Below are 16,558 nucleotides of genomic sequence, written 5' to 3' on the forward strand. Positions count from 1 at the left end.
TCTATTATTTCGATAGTTTGCACATGTTAACTAGAATGCAAAAGTTTGAGGAAGGATTGAATGGAAGCTGATGCTCACAAGACTTGACTGAGTTGTGAATATCTGGAGATATGACAAAATTTTGCCAAGAATTAAGGGCTTTGGTTTAGTCAATTTTGATGCACTGTGACATTTGTGCCACAGTAAAGGTGCTTGCATGTTCACTGAACGAGGAAGTTCATGGTTTCCTTTATCTGCTTTTCTTGAATTGGCATCATTATGACAAGTACCATTTTAATGAGCAAAGACTGTTACTTCAAACAGACACATAGTGTGCAGAAATGCTTAAATATAACTTTTCTCATTGAGTACTATAGTAAATACTTCTTGCAAAGATGAACTTGGCATTTTATGGCATAAAGCAACTGCAGGAAAAATCTTTGGTTCTAAAAAGCAGTTCATACAAAAACAGAATTGATCACAGCTCAATTCATAGTGTTCTAGTTTTCAGAGAGCCTGATATTTTTTGTGCCTTTGGTTGTTGCAGACCACCTGTAGCTGCTAAAAGATAGTGCATTCTGCTGCTTAGTGCACAATTCACGTTTCCGGTTGTAGTGATGGCTGCCATATTTTAGTTGAGCATGATTTATATTTAATCCTATATATTGCTCATTTTGTGCATGCTTATTAAAGGCCAGGTGGCTATGAAAAACAAATACCTACAGCCTTTCCTAACAACAATAGCTCCTGTAACGACCATATTGCTTTGGGAGGTAAAGCTCTACATTGTTTGGGAAACTGTGGCTTCTCTTGTGCAGGCTGCCCGCACCCCAACACGGGACCAGGCTGGTGTTCAACTTTTGTTTGAGTACTACAACCTGCTTTATTTTGTGGACAGGCGTTTCTTCCCCCCTAATCGCAGCATGGGCATCTTCTTTGAGTGGTAGGCAACATGGACTTTTTTCTCTAAGCAACATTGCAGTGCTACTGTGTGTAAGTTGTGTTTAGGTACCGCAATAACATTACAATGCTTGAACTGTTCGCAAAGCTTTAGTGAAAGAGCTTTTTATTCACTCAAAACATCCTTGTTGTGGCATAGTGTTGATTGAAAGGCAGCCATCTTAGTTGTATGGGTGTTGTCACTCAACTGAAGTTTCTTGTGGGTGGTATTATTAAAAACAGTGCAAAGAGTACTACGTGTGATTGAACGAATCACAAGCTCGTTGTTCTAAATTTAAAGACAGTAATTCTACTTATAACAGACACTACAATGGAAGAACCAGTAACTTGGGATTCATTTCAAGCTGTTTTAAGGGCATTTCAAAAATGTGCACATCCCTTTCAGGCACTGCATGCACAATTGTCACAACAAGAAAGTGCACCAAAATGCGCCGATAAAAGTAATGTTTAAAGCACGTCACGTCAACTTGAAATACTTTTGATTGGACCTGTGCTGCAAGCTTGAATAATATACATGTAAAGTCTTTTAGTGAAATGAGGTGAGCTGCACATGAGTGCGTACCCCACCAGTGCCCTATCTTGGAGGTAATCTTCAGTGGGTGCAAAGGTTGGGCCTGCCAAGATGACTGGTGGCTGCGTGTGCTGTCTACCTGGGCACCTAGTGCTGGAGGTCGTGTAATGTCAAGCTTTGGAGATGAGTTGAAGCGAGAGGAATTCGCTCCCCTCCACGCTCTTCATCACGCCAGCGTTGTGACTGCGATTCTTTGCGTTCATTCAGCGAGATCTGTTCATGTTTGCCTGTGCTTGCTTGACACCATGCTTGTTAATTTAATTAGTAAGTTAATGTGTACTGGAATGTATACGACTGATTAGAACTATGAACCTGTACTGGTATGATTTACCTAGATGGCCATGTGCTGGGACGTGAGGTGTGCACAGGCCATATTCTGAAATCCATCTTCCATGAAATGGTTCTATTTGTTGGTTAAAGGTGCTAAATTAGTGTTTAACAAACTGTCTTGTGTTTATTAATTTTTTTTAGGTTTGACTCTCTAACTGGAGTTCCAAGCACACAGAAGACGGTTGCCTTTGAAAAAGCCAGCGTGTTGTTTAACATTGCGGCACTATACACGCAAATAGGTGCAAAGCAAGTGAGTAGTGATCCTTAGAAATTTACTATTTTGGTATTGTATGCTCTTGAAGGGGCCCTGAATCACCCCTCGTGCTTCGTGAAAAAAACACAGTCAGCGGATAGCATATGCTGGTGTGGACATCTCAGCCAAATTTTGCATTTAGTAAAGCAATGAAGGGGGCTAGTTGGTGAACGTTCATGGTTATATTGCGCTTAGTTTTACACTGACAATTGTATATAAGCGCATTCTTTAACAGTATTAAACAGTTGGTAGTTTGCGCTACGTACGTCCACGTCCTGTCCTTCACTTAATATTGTCAGTGTAAAACTAAGCGCAATATAACCATGATCAAATTTTGCAGTTGTGTGCGGCGCGTGGATCTCGCAAGCAGAGTGCGAAGTCGCCTTTCTCTCAAACACTCTTTTCAACAGAAGCCTGCTCCTCACTCTTTTCTGGACTCTTTATTTCGTAATATAGCGGATTCTCATTTGTGGCTGCTATAGGCCAATAGCTGACATCAGTCAAGAAGGGTGTTTGGAACAATGCGCTTCTTCCTACATTAGTGTGTGTATTTATTGAGACATTTTAATAAACAGGCTGAAGTAAGTGCAAATCTGCTTTCGAATTTAGATAATAATTATATGCTTCCGGAAGAAGCAGATGATATAAGAAGCAGACCATCGTCTGCTTACGCTCAGCCATGGCCACCCGCGCAGGATTTAAACTTTGGACACCCTGCTTATTGGTGCCGTAGCCGTCGGGTCTCACTAATTTCGACTAATTTTGAACGCTCAACTAGCCTTGAACTACTTGAAACTTAAGGTCAGACCGCACGCACGCTTGCCAGCACGGGCTCACTCCTGGCCGCTCCTGGTTAGATACCTTGGCGGACTTCACTTCGTAATGAGCTATTGATAGTGCTTCAAAATGCACAAGTTGGATGTAGCTACTATCTATAGGTGAAACTGGTGCAGGACAAAGCTGGTCGGCACCATGTAGCACTGCCAGACAGGAGCATATGAGCGCGAGCGCACACTCTAGCCCTGTCGTGCACAAAGAAAATGCTGCAGTTGCACACAGCTGTGGTCAGCTATGTAGCATAGATACTGTGGCCGCTGCAGGGTGTCATGACAAGTCCACTGGCTGAACGCACTGCGGCACGCTGAGGACAGCTGTGTTTGGCTTCGTTTGGCATGTTGTAGACGCCAAAATTGAAAGTAGTTTGAACTGCACGCCACGATGACATTCAGTAGGCGGAGTGTTGTAAGCACACCCCACTCTGTCATAGCCTTTGCATTGCAAATCGTTGAAGAAAGAGCAGAAGCACTGCGAACGATGTGTTTGATTGCCAATAACTCTGATTGGGCTGAATGCATTGAACTTTTTACGCCAAAGTAATTTTTAAAATAGTTTAATTTAACTTTGAATGCATTTTTCGACTTTGATAAAAAGTGGTTCAAGGCCCCTAAGGTTATTAGCTAGTTATATTAGCTCATAATATCAGGTATCCTGATTCCCCAATCCTCTGTTGTACTTAATTTATTGGAGCAATGGCCCACTTGCTCTGCTGCCACTGCCACAGGTTCAGTCTTGTTCTCTTAGAAACCAAAGCACTGGTAGTATTCTATGAGACCATAGCATCCTTTGTTTCAAAAACACTGGAAGTAATTTTTTTTCTTGAGAACTTAAGAAACACTGAGCCTGAACATAAAAGAAGGCTCATTATTTCATTTGTTGTTTACTTTTGTGGCCAACTGCTTTCATTTGCCTTAAATCCTTTAACACTTTTCTTACTGGACCATAGGAAATCAGATCAATTTGATTGACAGGTCTGCAACATGTTAAACATTGCGATCAGAGGTCTTCCACGAGCAGTGCCATGCACCGTATGAAATGGAGATGGCACTTATACTATTCTTTAGAAGTATTCGGCAGATTGTGGAGTCTCTAAAAATAACTCAACAGGAGGTATAGTCAAAACTGGCCTCGAGTACTCCCCACACTTACTGGAACACCAATGCAGTTTGTTGCAAACTTTGGGAATGCATATCTCTGAACTGATGTTATGCTCAGAATTCGTTCCTATAGTGGATATGACTTTAAAAGTTGCCAGCTACAATTTGTAAATTGCAGTATATGGTGTAAAGTAATTAGTTTAAGAGTTTATTGCCCAAATCTGTCTATTTGTTCAAATACTCACTTTCTTTTTTGTGCAAGTAATGTCTGCCTCTGAGGGTAATCTAGCTCAAGAAGTAGAACTGTGCTACATGTCACGGGTGATTTAAAAAAATTATGTTAACGATAAAATAAAACCCTGTGTGTGTGTGTGTGTGTGTGTGTGTGTGTGTGTGTGTGTGTGTGTGTGTGTGTGTGTGTGTGTGTCTGTGCGCGCACGTGCGTGCGTGTGTAATTTTTATTTCTTTTTTGGTGTGGTCTAACTTCGATTGGTTGGAAACTGGGATCAAGGCACGGATTTTGTATATTTAAGATTTGTTTACTCTTGGTACATTTAGTAAAAATCGCAAATTATTCATTTCACATTTCTTCAGGTGCTTCTTTGAAATTTTACGAAAGAATTCTCAAACTTTCTCGGCAATTTTTTCCGTGTTACTTCCATTCAAAATATAAATGATTCAGCTAAAGTTTTTTGTATTGCAGTATTTGTTGCGAATAATACACCCTGGAATAAAACAATAAAACATAAAAGCACTAAAGAGAGATTATCGGGCTTTATGTGCCAAAACCACAATCTGATTATGAGGCACGCTGTAGTGGGGGTACTGTGGAATAATTTGGACCACCTGGGATTCTTTAATATGTACCTAAATCTAACCACATGTTTTTCGCATTTCGTCCCCTTCAAAATGCGGCCACCGTGGCCGGGATTCGATCCCGCAACCTCGTGCAAAAGCATTGAAAGTGAGCATATTTCTGGCGATGAGGCAAAAGTTAAAAAGCAGTTACTCTAGACTTGAAGGTCTCAGAAAACTGCTGTCATTGTAGCCAGCCAGACCTTATTTTAAGAGGTTTTGTTCCTGCTGTGGTTCTATTATTTTTTTATCCTGTGCTTCTTGTTTTATATAGGACCGTGGAAAAAGCACAGGAATAGATTCAGCAGTGGACAGCTTTCTGCGAGCAGCTGGCATGTTTTGTTACATACGGGAGAACTTTAGCAAGCCACCTAGCATGGACCTCAGTGCTGAAACACTGGAGGTGCTTACCCATGTAATGCTGGTAAGTAGCATGTGCTTTATGGCTTCATTTAAATCTTCTGTTCCTCAGGGAAATAATGTAAACATTTGCAAATCTACTTAGGCGCAGAATTATGTCCCATGCTTAACTGAAATTTCGTGTAATCCATTTATAATTTACATTAATAATCATGGAATTTTTGTGTGGCTAATGCCCGAGACCATTGCTGTTTGCTTTGAGACCTTGCATATATAAAACAGTGCAACTGAAGGTGTGCATTGCACATTCAGTCTAGATCGTGATAATACTTGTACTTATATGATGAATATACTTTGGTAAAAGTACTGGCATTACGTAAAATGTGGAATCACTAGCTAGGAGCTGTGAGCAAATTTCCGTGGCTGCTGAGCATCTTTTGCCAAGAAACAACTTGGCTACTATTGTGTTGTACTGTGTGTCATATTACAGGATCAAAGACATGGATTACATTTACAGAGCAATGCAATGCATGCTTCTCTGGCTCTGGAATAGCATAATGCTGAGCTCAGTTTTCGTTAACGCTTTGCTGTTTTGGATTATTACTTCTGCTAGGAAATGCTTGATAATGTGTGTAGTACATTTGTCTTGATATTTTTTATAAATTTTTGTTAGTGCCAGCACTAGTTTTTATTATATGTTTTCACACATGAGGCTGTTTAGCATTTGCTGCTGCCCATAAATGGTACCGTAAATGAAGCAATGAATAAAGGGAAAATCAGACATCCACCTGTTTGTACTTTATTCATTACTTCTCTCCACCTTGCGGGTTTCCGCAGAACTACTACGTCAAACACTTGCCTTTGCTTCGTGTTGTCGACAAATTCGACTTCGCCCTGCCATCTGCTAGCCGCCTGGTTAGCTCAGATGGTAGAGCGGCTGCCTCGGAAAGGCGGTGGTCCCGGGTTCGAGTCCTGGACCAGGCCGAATTTTTTCTTCAAGTGTGAGGCTTTTCTTTCGAGGAACCCGTATGGGTTTCCTTTGTAGCAATTGCTACGAATGGGTGGATGTCTGATTTTCCCTTTATTCATTACTTCTCTCCACCTTGCGGGTTTCCGCAGATCTACTACGTCAAATAAATGAAGCACATCTGGAGGTCCCACTGGAGGCCATGAGAGAAACATGTGGCTGGTGCCATCTCTGAAAAGTTTAAGCTTAAGCGAAGAACTTGCAGTAAAACGCAGTCAAGATAAAAAGCAAAATGAGTTTGATTATGATCCTTTTTAAATAGAGTGACTGCACATAACTTTTTTATAGTGTCATGTGTGTTCTTTTAGTGTTTATGCATTGCACTGCTGTTTTTTTATAACCGTGATGTGTATCATTACACATGATTACCATGTTCCTTTTCAGGCTCAGGCACGAGAATGCCTCTTTGAAAAGCTGATCTTGGGCAATGTCGAGAAGCAAGGAGTCATGACTTGCATTGAAGTGGGCCAAGAAGCAGCCGAGGTAATTTGCTTCCTTTCCACAAGTTATCTTGTTATGAAAACCACATGTGAAGAAATTAATATGAGAATGCCACACCAATACTATATACAAATATTTAAGAAAGTTTGTTTCCCCCTATGCTTACCTTGACTTCAGATCTGTTTTATATGGTAGCTGCTTGTCTAAGTATCAAGCGCCCTCAGTTCCCCTGATTCTTCTGTGCATGCACATATACAGGGTGTCTCAGAACATGCACTGGAAAAAAAAAAAAGGAAATTGTGATGATTTAGCGACTACCTCGGCTTTCCTTTTACGATAGAGGGAAACATTTTTAAATTACTTGAGATAGTGAGTAAACAAGTAAATGTGAAAATTAGACCAAAATGAGCATTGCTCATTTCATGCACTGCCAACAATGAAGCGTAAACAGTCATGTCACTCATGGGCGTCTGATAAGGGTATGACAGTTGCGCTCTTTGGCAGTTCAGTTTTGGTTAATTGGATTAATTGACCAGACTTTATTATGCTGCAGAAATTAGCAACGTCAGCTATTTGCGTGCCTGGAACCAGTTGTAAACATCGGATGACATGCTTTAAGTGTGGCGTTAAGATCACATTTCTGACTCTTTAGATAAAGATTTTAATGTTTATAATTAGTAGAATAATTGTTCTGTTGAGTCACCTTAAATTGTAAGCCTCTCAGGTAAAAATTCCAAAATAATTGCCTAATTATCGCATCTTTGCTATATATTAAAGAAATTCGAATGCAGTTTTCTGAAATGCCTTGCATGTAAAGGTATGCATAAAGTGAGAAATAAAGGGTTCTATTGCAGCTTGTAAGTCATGCAGCTACATATATTTGATCTCTGCACACTTTTATGTCTTCTTAAACACACCAATAGGAAAGGAGTCTTTGGGCTGTCTGAAGTGCTTGGTGTGCGGGTGACGATGGGTAATCGCTGCATAGTCTGCAAAGTCTGAACATGATATCTACAGTGGCGTTGGCATTTGCACACTAGGGGGACGATCTCCCTTTCCCTCCCCATGCCTCTTATCTTCTAGTGTCCAGGGCTAAATAAACCTAAGCTTTCTGCAGCTTGGTGGCAGAAACTTGCTCTATTCTTCATGACAGCAAGTATCCTTTGTCATGTGAATTGTTGAGGTTTGCATGTAGTATTCAATGTCACTTGCAATAATTTTGACACATTGATTTAAGGGTGCAATAAGTCGCAAGCTTTAACAACAAGGTCTATTTTTGCAGTTTTTGTTTATCATCCCTTCAAGATTTTCACTTTGAGGTGCTAGAAGACTATTACTAATTTGGGACAATAGTGAACTTGTCATTATCTGCATGGCTTTGGCAGGTGTGACCACAATTTCAAGTTCAAATAGTGCTTGCTGTGTGTCTGCCACCTTTAGATAGGTTGTTCTAGGACTTTCCTTGTAACAACTAGCATCCAGAGAATGGTGAAAAGCATTCAGAAGTTATTAGGAAAGGTTGCTAAAGGTTATGCTCAAGCATAAATCATACAATTTGGCAGCTTCATGACACTCTGATGCTTCTCCATTCACCATGTTGGAATGTTATCAAGACCACACTTTCAAAGGATAACTTTTGGGGGAGCTTTTACTTTTGTGGAACATAGTATTAATCCACTGCAGAATCTCATTGGGGGTATGGGCTTCTCGTCTGGTGGCTTATCCAATGAATGCACATTAAAAGTGATATTCTCAAAAGTGATAGGCCAAGCATGCGGTTACAATATCGCTTCTGCTTTAATGCTGGCTGTTTAAGACCTGTAATCTGTCATGCCTTTAGCTTTTTTTTTTAAAAAAAAAAAGAAAACTCTGTTGCGCTCATCAGAAGGCCACAGAATTTGAGCCATTCAGAGAAAAACTCAAAAAGGTGATGCTGGACAGCTGCTGAGGGCCACAACAGTGCAGTGCATTGTTGCTATTTTCTTCATATAAAAATTATATGAGAAACCACAGTCACCATTGCACTTCCAAATGTCAGTAGCTTCCAGTAGTTGGTCAGGGCACTAGATTCCACTTTATGTCCCTCTATTGCAGTAGAGGTGCACTCATGCCTGTTTGGGTTAAGTGGACAGAAAAGCTGATTCACTGAGCTATTGTAAGTTAAAACTGTCATAAATTCTATAAAGCTCAAAGCTATTATCCTAAATGTGCGAAGAATTCAAGATGTACAAAATAAGCTCATGGTAGGTTTTAAGAGGTATGCATTCAGTCGAAACAAGTTAGGGTACTTATGAAATCTTAATACCATTTTTCTTATTTCTTGTTTTTCACCAAAGTCGGAGCTTAGGAAAGCTATTGTTCTTATGCCATAAAGCAGATAGACACGATTTCGACTGTTTTCTTGTATGACTTCAAATTTTAGCTGCTTTCATAATGAAAATTTTAGCTAATGCAGAAACATGAAATTAGTGCTGCCAAGCCATCCTTCGTTAAAGATCAATGATATTTGGCTGAGTGGCTTATAATATTGTTGTAAATTGACATATGAAATTTCATTAGTAAGATGGCTAGTATTTCAAAAGTTCTTTCTTGCCTCGTGTGAGAAACATTGTGCTACTTTAATTTGTAAATCTTACGCCAACTCTGCTAACATTTTCTTTCAGGTTGCCGAGGTTTATGCCCAAGTGCACAAGCTTATCTCGATGCCTCCTGTCAAGGACTATGTACCTTATTCGTGGATTAGCCTTATCTTGGTGAAGGCTGAACATTACCGTGCATTAGCACACTATTATGTTGCTGTAGGGCTTCTTGAACACTCAGGTGGGTGTGATGCCATTCCATGTGCAAATGATATTTGATGAACTATTCGATGTGGGAGTTCTGAGAAGTATGACATTGTTTGTCTGTGGCCAAATGTTTGTCTTCATGTCCACTTAGCTTGTACAGAAGTTTAACATATACAATTTACAATTATTCCAAACAACTGAGATATCCTTGACACCTGATGTGTCATTTTTAATGCATGTCTCACTTTTAAAGGGGCCCTGAATTACTTTTTATCAAAGTCGATAAATGCATTTGAAATCAAAAAGGACTATTTCAGAAATACTTTGCCACAAAAAGTACTTCAATGCTTTCAGAAGCGGAGTTGTTCGCAATCATAGGTAGCGTATGATCCTGTTCTCTGTGATCTCGTTCCTTCTTCAGTGCCTTGCAATGCGAAGGCTATGGCGGTGCGGGGCATGCTTATCTCTGCCTACTAAACGTCACCGTGGCGCGCAGTTCAAACTTGATTTTGGATGTTCACGTAGACACCACTACTTTCAATTTTGGCGTCTACGACGTGCCAAACGTAGCCAAGTGCAGTTGTCCTCAGCGAGCTGCAGTGCGTTCAGCGAGCCGTGGTGAATTCAGCCAGTGGACTCGTCGCAGCACCCCGCAGTGGCCACAGTATCTATGCTATGTAGCAGACCACAGTTACATGAAACTGTTGTGTGTATGAGCAGCGTTTGCTTTGTTCATGACAGGGCTTGAGTGCGTGCTCACACTTATATGCTCCAGTCTGGTCGTGCTGCGCGGTGCGGACCGGCTTTGTCCTTCAGCAGCTTGACTGACAGATAGTAGACGCATACAACTTGCGCATTTCTGAAGCGCTATCAATAAGTCTGCCAAGGCGTCTAACCTGGAGCGGCCAGGAGTGAGTGCGCGCTGGCAAACGTGCGTGTGGTCTGACCTTCAGTTTCCTGTGGGTTGAGGTAGTTGAGTGTTGAAAACTAGTCGAAATTAGCGAGACCTGACGGCTACGGCACCGATAAGCAGGGTGGCCAATGTTTAATTCCTACGTGGGCGACCGCGGCCGAGCGTGAGCATAGGATAGTCGGCTTCTTCTGGAAGTACATAATATTTATCGAAACTCGAAAGAATGTTTTGGCTTAGTTCAGCTTGTTAATTAAAGTGCTCAATAAATGTACAAAGTAACAGTAGGAAGAAGCACACTGATCCAAACACTCTTCTTGATTGATGTCAGCTATTGACCAATAGCACCCGCATATGGGAATCTGCTATATCAAAAAAATGAAGCGTCCAGTAAAGAGTGAGGTGCAGGCCTCTGTTGAAAAGAGAGCGTTTGAGAGAAAGGTAACTTCGTGCTCCGCTTGCGAACTCCATGTGCTGTGTATGAGTGCAAAGTTTGGCTGAGATGTTCGCATCATTGTATGCCATCGGCGGACTGTGTTTTTTTGTTTTTTCACCAAGCCCGAGGGGTGCTTCAGGGACCCTTTAACACTAACTGTGTTTCATCTATTTTTGCGTATATGTTAGAGTTTTATTTCCATGAGAGCTGATACCATATATATATATTTGTTTCTTTTGTTCATCCTGTTTTTCGCTTTTGTATAGCTAGCACATAGTTTTTAAAGATGCGCATTTAAGGAATTGGTGTTGGATCAAAAAGCCAAAAGCAATGGGCATTGCCAGGAAATACAGACAACTCTGATGCACCTGTTCCTACAATATTGCAAAGACAGTAGTTGTCTACTTGCAATGTGTTCTACACTTTGTCCCCCTTTCCTTCAACTAATCAACACTTCTTTGTGCACTTCTTTCCCCTCTTTCAAGTTATGAGAAGTTTGTCATGTTGCTGTCTGTATATTATAGTTTGTTTTTATTTGTGATGGAAGCAATGAACTTGTGACATTGGAGGTTTTATGCCATATTTATCATTACTTGTCACACTAAGCAGATCATAATGAAGCTGCTCTGTTGTAGTAGTTTGTGAAACAGGAATTTAAATGTTTTTTTGCTTTTTTGCAGGGGATTTGGATGAGGCCTTGAGGCGGTCTCTTGAATTTCTGCATGTCCAAGAGCAGAGCAATTCAACATGCATTGACATCAGAGTGCCCCAAACTTTGGAGGAGAGACGACAGCTAGGTCAGTTTCGTATGCTGCCATTTATACTGCTGAATTTTAATTCCAGCAATTTGCCCATGACTTTCACGCTTGGTTCAAAAATGGTATAAGTTACTGAGAGGCCAAATTAAAGAGTCCTGTGAACGCTCTGTGTTCTCTTGGTAATATATTGGTAATTGAGAATATATTATCAAAAACTGTCAATGAAGAGTCTCTGTCGTTCGCATGTTGCACTGCTGATTTTGAATGCAGTAACGAGGCATGCTTTTTTTTATATTTAACATTGTGGTTAGCTCCTCCTTTTTGCTACTAAGGGTGAACATCTGAACGGATACTTTTTGGTTTGTAGTACAAGTAGCACATGGTACTATGGTACTACAAAATGTACATTTTTTTTGCCATCATCACACAAAGCTTGTTCATTTAATACCAATACATATATACCAGTATGTCACATATATTTGAAATCTCCAACGCGTATTTAATGAGGTGTGCAATTAAAAAGAAAGTGGCATTTTTCGACATTTCCTTTCTTTCAATTTTTTACCAGTACTTTTAAGGTTTGAGAATCTTGTCAAACTGCACCTTATTATTGCGATAGCAATTATGTGGACACTCCAGGTGAATTTTTGCCATCAGTGTTGCCGTTAGGTTCTGTATAAAGTCCAAGCACGATAATATTCTATTGCGCCCTGCGCACCGTGTGCAGTGAGTTCGCGGGAAAGCGTCCAAGGGTGAGCTGAGAAGGATCATGGCTTCATGCGCACTGTCTTTCCACACAGCCAATGTTGGAAGGCACATGATAAAGCATGCACATGGCAGGAAGGGAGGGTGAAAGATGAAAAAGTAAGCTAATGTCGCTTGGGTTGTTATGACACACACTAAAAGTAATAGTTTGTTTCCCTCAAGACAATCAAGATGAGTAGAGTGGAAACAATCAAACTGTACAGATGAACAAAGGGCTGTTACCCTTTGTTCAGCAATGTAATGATTCCTGGTAGGGGCAAGGGCAAAGAAGAGCGAGGAATCCTGGAAACGTACTACATCACTTTATTAGGTGATGGCTGCATTAGTACAACCTTGGTGCGCTTACTTGAAAAAGAATTTGCCTCTTTAGATCGGTTACGATAGATGCAATAACTTGACTTTTCATGCTCTGTGATTTGTGATGCTGTAGTTGCGCATGCTCTGCTGGCCTTGCTGGGACTACGCCGTTTCTAATAAAGCTTAGTTGATAGTCCAGTCGTTGTGATGTGAACCTCTCTTCTTGTCCTTTGTGTTTTGTGACTCGTTTTTTTCTTTCAACAATCAAGGTGGCACACAGAAGTGAAGAGCTATTTGCTTTCTTAAAATGTTCACTGTAATTGAAGGGCTACCAAGTGAGGGAAGGGAGGAGATGCTGCAATCTGCAAGAGTGCTTTTTCACGCCTTTTGAATGCAGGTCTAACTAATCAATATCAAATTAGCAAAAGTCGACTGCAGCAGATTGTGCTTTGAGCTATAGTATAGCAACTTGCTGTTGATACGCATCTGAGCGTGAAGAAGGTCATCTTGATGAGTTCATTGCCAGTGCACCTAAGGTGCATTTATATGTAGCAGAGGTTTGGTTAATGAGTGTGATGTACTTGTGGTTTCTAGGTAAGGCCCACCTGCGTGAGGCTCTCCTACTGCACGAAGAAGCACTGCGCCTTCACCGCATGTGTCGCCAATTGCGCCAAGTGGACAACCTGCTTGGGCGTCTACGGGCTGACCATGACGCTGCTTTGCAGCGCTATGCTGACCTCGAGGAGGAAGATGACTTCCAGGAGGTGTTAGACCCACCTCAAATTCAAGGTCAGTGGGCTTTGCTCTGTTGTGTGTGACGCTGCGTTATCGAGCAGGCATATCATACTCTCATTGTATTGCAGGTATTGCTGCATGAAGCACCCGTAGGTTTTTATTGATTTGATTCAGGTTAATGTCATACTTTCATCGAGTAATCAGAATGTACAGACATCACCTGGTGCCAGTGTGTCTTTCACCTTTCAAGAATTTTTACTTTTGTAAGTGGGACATTTCTTGTATCATCATCATCATCATGGCGAAGTTAGCAGAGGCTGTGTTATGCTTATATAGTGTGTTTAGCTGTGACAAATACAGAAAATAAATTTGTGGTAGTGTGGACGAAGGCCATTATTTGTTTTATTTTTGCATACTGTATGAAATATAACTTAATTGGTGACAAGCATTTCCAGTGCTTGGGCTAAATTATAGCTGAAATGCAACTATCAATCATCCTGAACAATTTTTTTATGTGTTGACATGCTTTGACACCTGTAACATATATAAGTGCGGATTATCTCCATATGCTACGAGGTTCATGTCACTGCTGAGGGGTTGCATGCATAGTGGTCCAATTGTGAAAAACACTGCCAGTATACTGGTTGCATATGTGTCGAGTACTGGCTCGAGGTAGATATATGTCGGGAACACAGGACACTCATGTTAACAGAAATGAATGCAATATCTCAATATTACTGTTCAAAAAGCGTGGTTACCTTTTGGAACATATAAATTTGGTTTAACTAATTTGCATCAAATTAATGGAAGACAACCACAGTGTATTACACTAGCGTTGTGCCGAGAGGGTAGCTTTCTGAGAATAGTCTTGTCTTTTTTTTGTTCCTTCAGAATAGATGAACGCTAAGCAAACTGTTAGACAAGCAATGCTGATGCATTTGATAAAATTGCATTGAACATTGTTGCCTTCTGACGTGTATTGAAAAAAAAAAAAGACGTATCCCTCAGTCTTTTACATATAGGGATACTGATGTCATAGAATATTGTTGTTTATTGCTGTTTATTGTGTTAAAGGGAAACTGAAGTGTTTCTTTAATTGGAAGCTTGGAAATCCTAGCTACAGCTCTGTGCAGACGTTTACAGCCTCACTTTTGCTGAGCAGAACACAGCGGCTCACTTGAGGCTCGCCAAAGTAGCAGCAATAAACATTGTCAGCGTAGCAATTGGCCTACTGTTTCACTGATCCCTGCACCATGCCTCACTGCACTGTGGCTACCAAGCTACTACAGCTGTATTCATGACAAACTGATTTGAGGGTGGACACAGCAGTAACAAGCTCCAGACGAAATATAAATCCTAGTTTAGTGTTTTGGATTGTACAGGGCATTTAGCACTGTATTCGGATCACGTGCCTCAGCAATACCTCGGATGATGTCACGATTGTCTTCGCCAATCAGAGCTAATTAACCAACCCGCGGAGTCTCCTGCAGTCACAGCTGCTCGTTTTTGCTAAATTTAAGCAGCTTGTGATGACTTATGCCCTGATAAACAATGAATTTTGTTTTCAGGGGGTGAAAAACTACAAAATTCATTGAAAGCTAACTTTTTTTAAAAGTGCTTCAGTTGCCCTTTAAGTATTGATTGCATAAGGTTTAAGTACTGACAAGAACATGATGTATAGCCAGATTGTGTGTATCAAGAACACACTATTCAATTTGTCCATGGTTCAATTCTCTGCATGCATTGCCTACTAGCATGATGCAAACATGCTTCTAAAGAAAAAATAAAGTTTTGCAGTTTTGCTTACTAAGACCACTGTAATATTCTTTGCAGCTTCCACAAAGTATCAATTGACTTTGACATCACCCGATTTCACTCAGTACAAAGTAAAGGACCTCTTTCATGGGCTGGTGAGTGACTGTCCTGCTCTTATTCCGAAGCATCAAAAGTTTTGAGCGTCTTTGTTGTAGTTTCATTTTTATTGAAATATTACTCTGCTTTTGTGCAGAAGCCGACAGAGCACATGTAAATGTGGCCAATTCTTTATAACTGTCTTGATTTCATGTAACAGTGCATGCAATGACTTGTGGAGTGAGTGAAACATGTTTTTTCATGTTCGTGGACCACCAGAGGTTTATTAAAACGCTGAGATGAAAGTGGAGCTAACTGAAATTTAAAAGTTTTGATAGCAATTATACATGCAAACAAAAATATAAAAGGAAGTTCCAGAGCTTTGGACTGTAAAAAACACCTCCTGTGAAAAAGTACTGAGATGAACGCACATAATGATAATGCAACACCAACAGAAGTAAATTGCAAATAGTGAGTAATAATATAGAATAGGATGTGTCACAAATATACTAATTTCACATTGAATATAACCAAGGACTGGGAAGGACTAAAGGGCAGTTTGCCCTAAGTGATAATTTTCACTGTTGCATAATTACACTTAGGTGAAACTTACATTTACTTACAGTTAAAGTAATTTAACTGTAATGCACACGCACTCATTGCACAAAGATGGCTAGGAAAAACAGAGTTAATTGCTAAAAGTGCAATGTTGTACTGTGCACTAAAATTTCGTATAAATGTTCCTTCTTGAAGGGTGTTTTAAAAAGATTAGTAGTGCATATTATTGTTGTAAGGATCAATGTAATAGGATGTATACACTGAAACTCGGCCACGATGCACTGCAGTGCCTCAGTCACATCGACATCGGTTCACCATGTTCGTGACAGCGCATGTTCTTCTTCGGCAGTTCATGTCAATTTTGAGCATTGTTTCCTCTGCGTACTCCCACACACTGCTTGTTCCATGTTAGAACAGTAAATTTTAGTTTTACTTAGCAATTACGTAAAGCCCAGGTTTGGCACTAAGCGTAGAAGTGAATTGGATCGTGTCTTGAGTCACAGAAGGTGACAGTTTTGTGGTGGCACTATTGTCATCGCTGGAAAATGTGAACTCGAGTGGCATGACAAGCACCCCATTTTGCCAGCAACTTTTTCTAGTCATCTGGAAACCGCGCAATCTGGGGTAACGGATATTGGTCTGTGAGTGCCCAGCTTGATCATCGCTATTTCAGGCCTGTATCACTTCAGTCGCTGGCAAAGTCACTAACATGCTTAAGCTTCTACACTATTTTTGTTTTATTTTTGCAAGGC

General features: G+C 40.5%; 1 protein-coding gene across 4 annotated transcripts in view; it reads left to right on the forward strand.

The window, feature by feature from the left end:
* Rhp (GTP-Rho-binding protein rhophilin) overlaps window positions 1-16,558 on the forward strand; it is a 197,150-nt gene that overhangs the window by 172,073 nt on the left and 8,519 nt on the right. For all 4 annotated transcript variants that reach the window (XM_050192344.2, XM_050192346.3, XM_050192347.2 and 1 more), the window contains exons 6-13: window positions 798-922; window positions 1,982-2,090; window positions 5,157-5,306; window positions 6,654-6,752; window positions 9,374-9,530; window positions 11,523-11,639; window positions 13,257-13,451; window positions 15,231-15,307. In XM_050192344.2, coding sequence (XP_050048301.1) covers window positions 798-922; window positions 1,982-2,090; window positions 5,157-5,306; window positions 6,654-6,752; window positions 9,374-9,530; window positions 11,523-11,639; window positions 13,257-13,451; window positions 15,231-15,307 — 1,029 coding nt within the window. The remainder of the gene's footprint in view (window positions 1-797; window positions 923-1,981; window positions 2,091-5,156; window positions 5,307-6,653; window positions 6,753-9,373; window positions 9,531-11,522; window positions 11,640-13,256; window positions 13,452-15,230; window positions 15,308-16,558) is intronic.

The sequence above is a fragment of the Dermacentor andersoni genome, chromosome 1, assembly GCF_023375885.2.
Source record: "Dermacentor andersoni chromosome 1, qqDerAnde1_hic_scaffold, whole genome shotgun sequence".
In the NCBI taxonomy this organism is placed as follows: Eukaryota; Metazoa; Arthropoda; class Arachnida; order Ixodida; family Ixodidae; genus Dermacentor; species Dermacentor andersoni.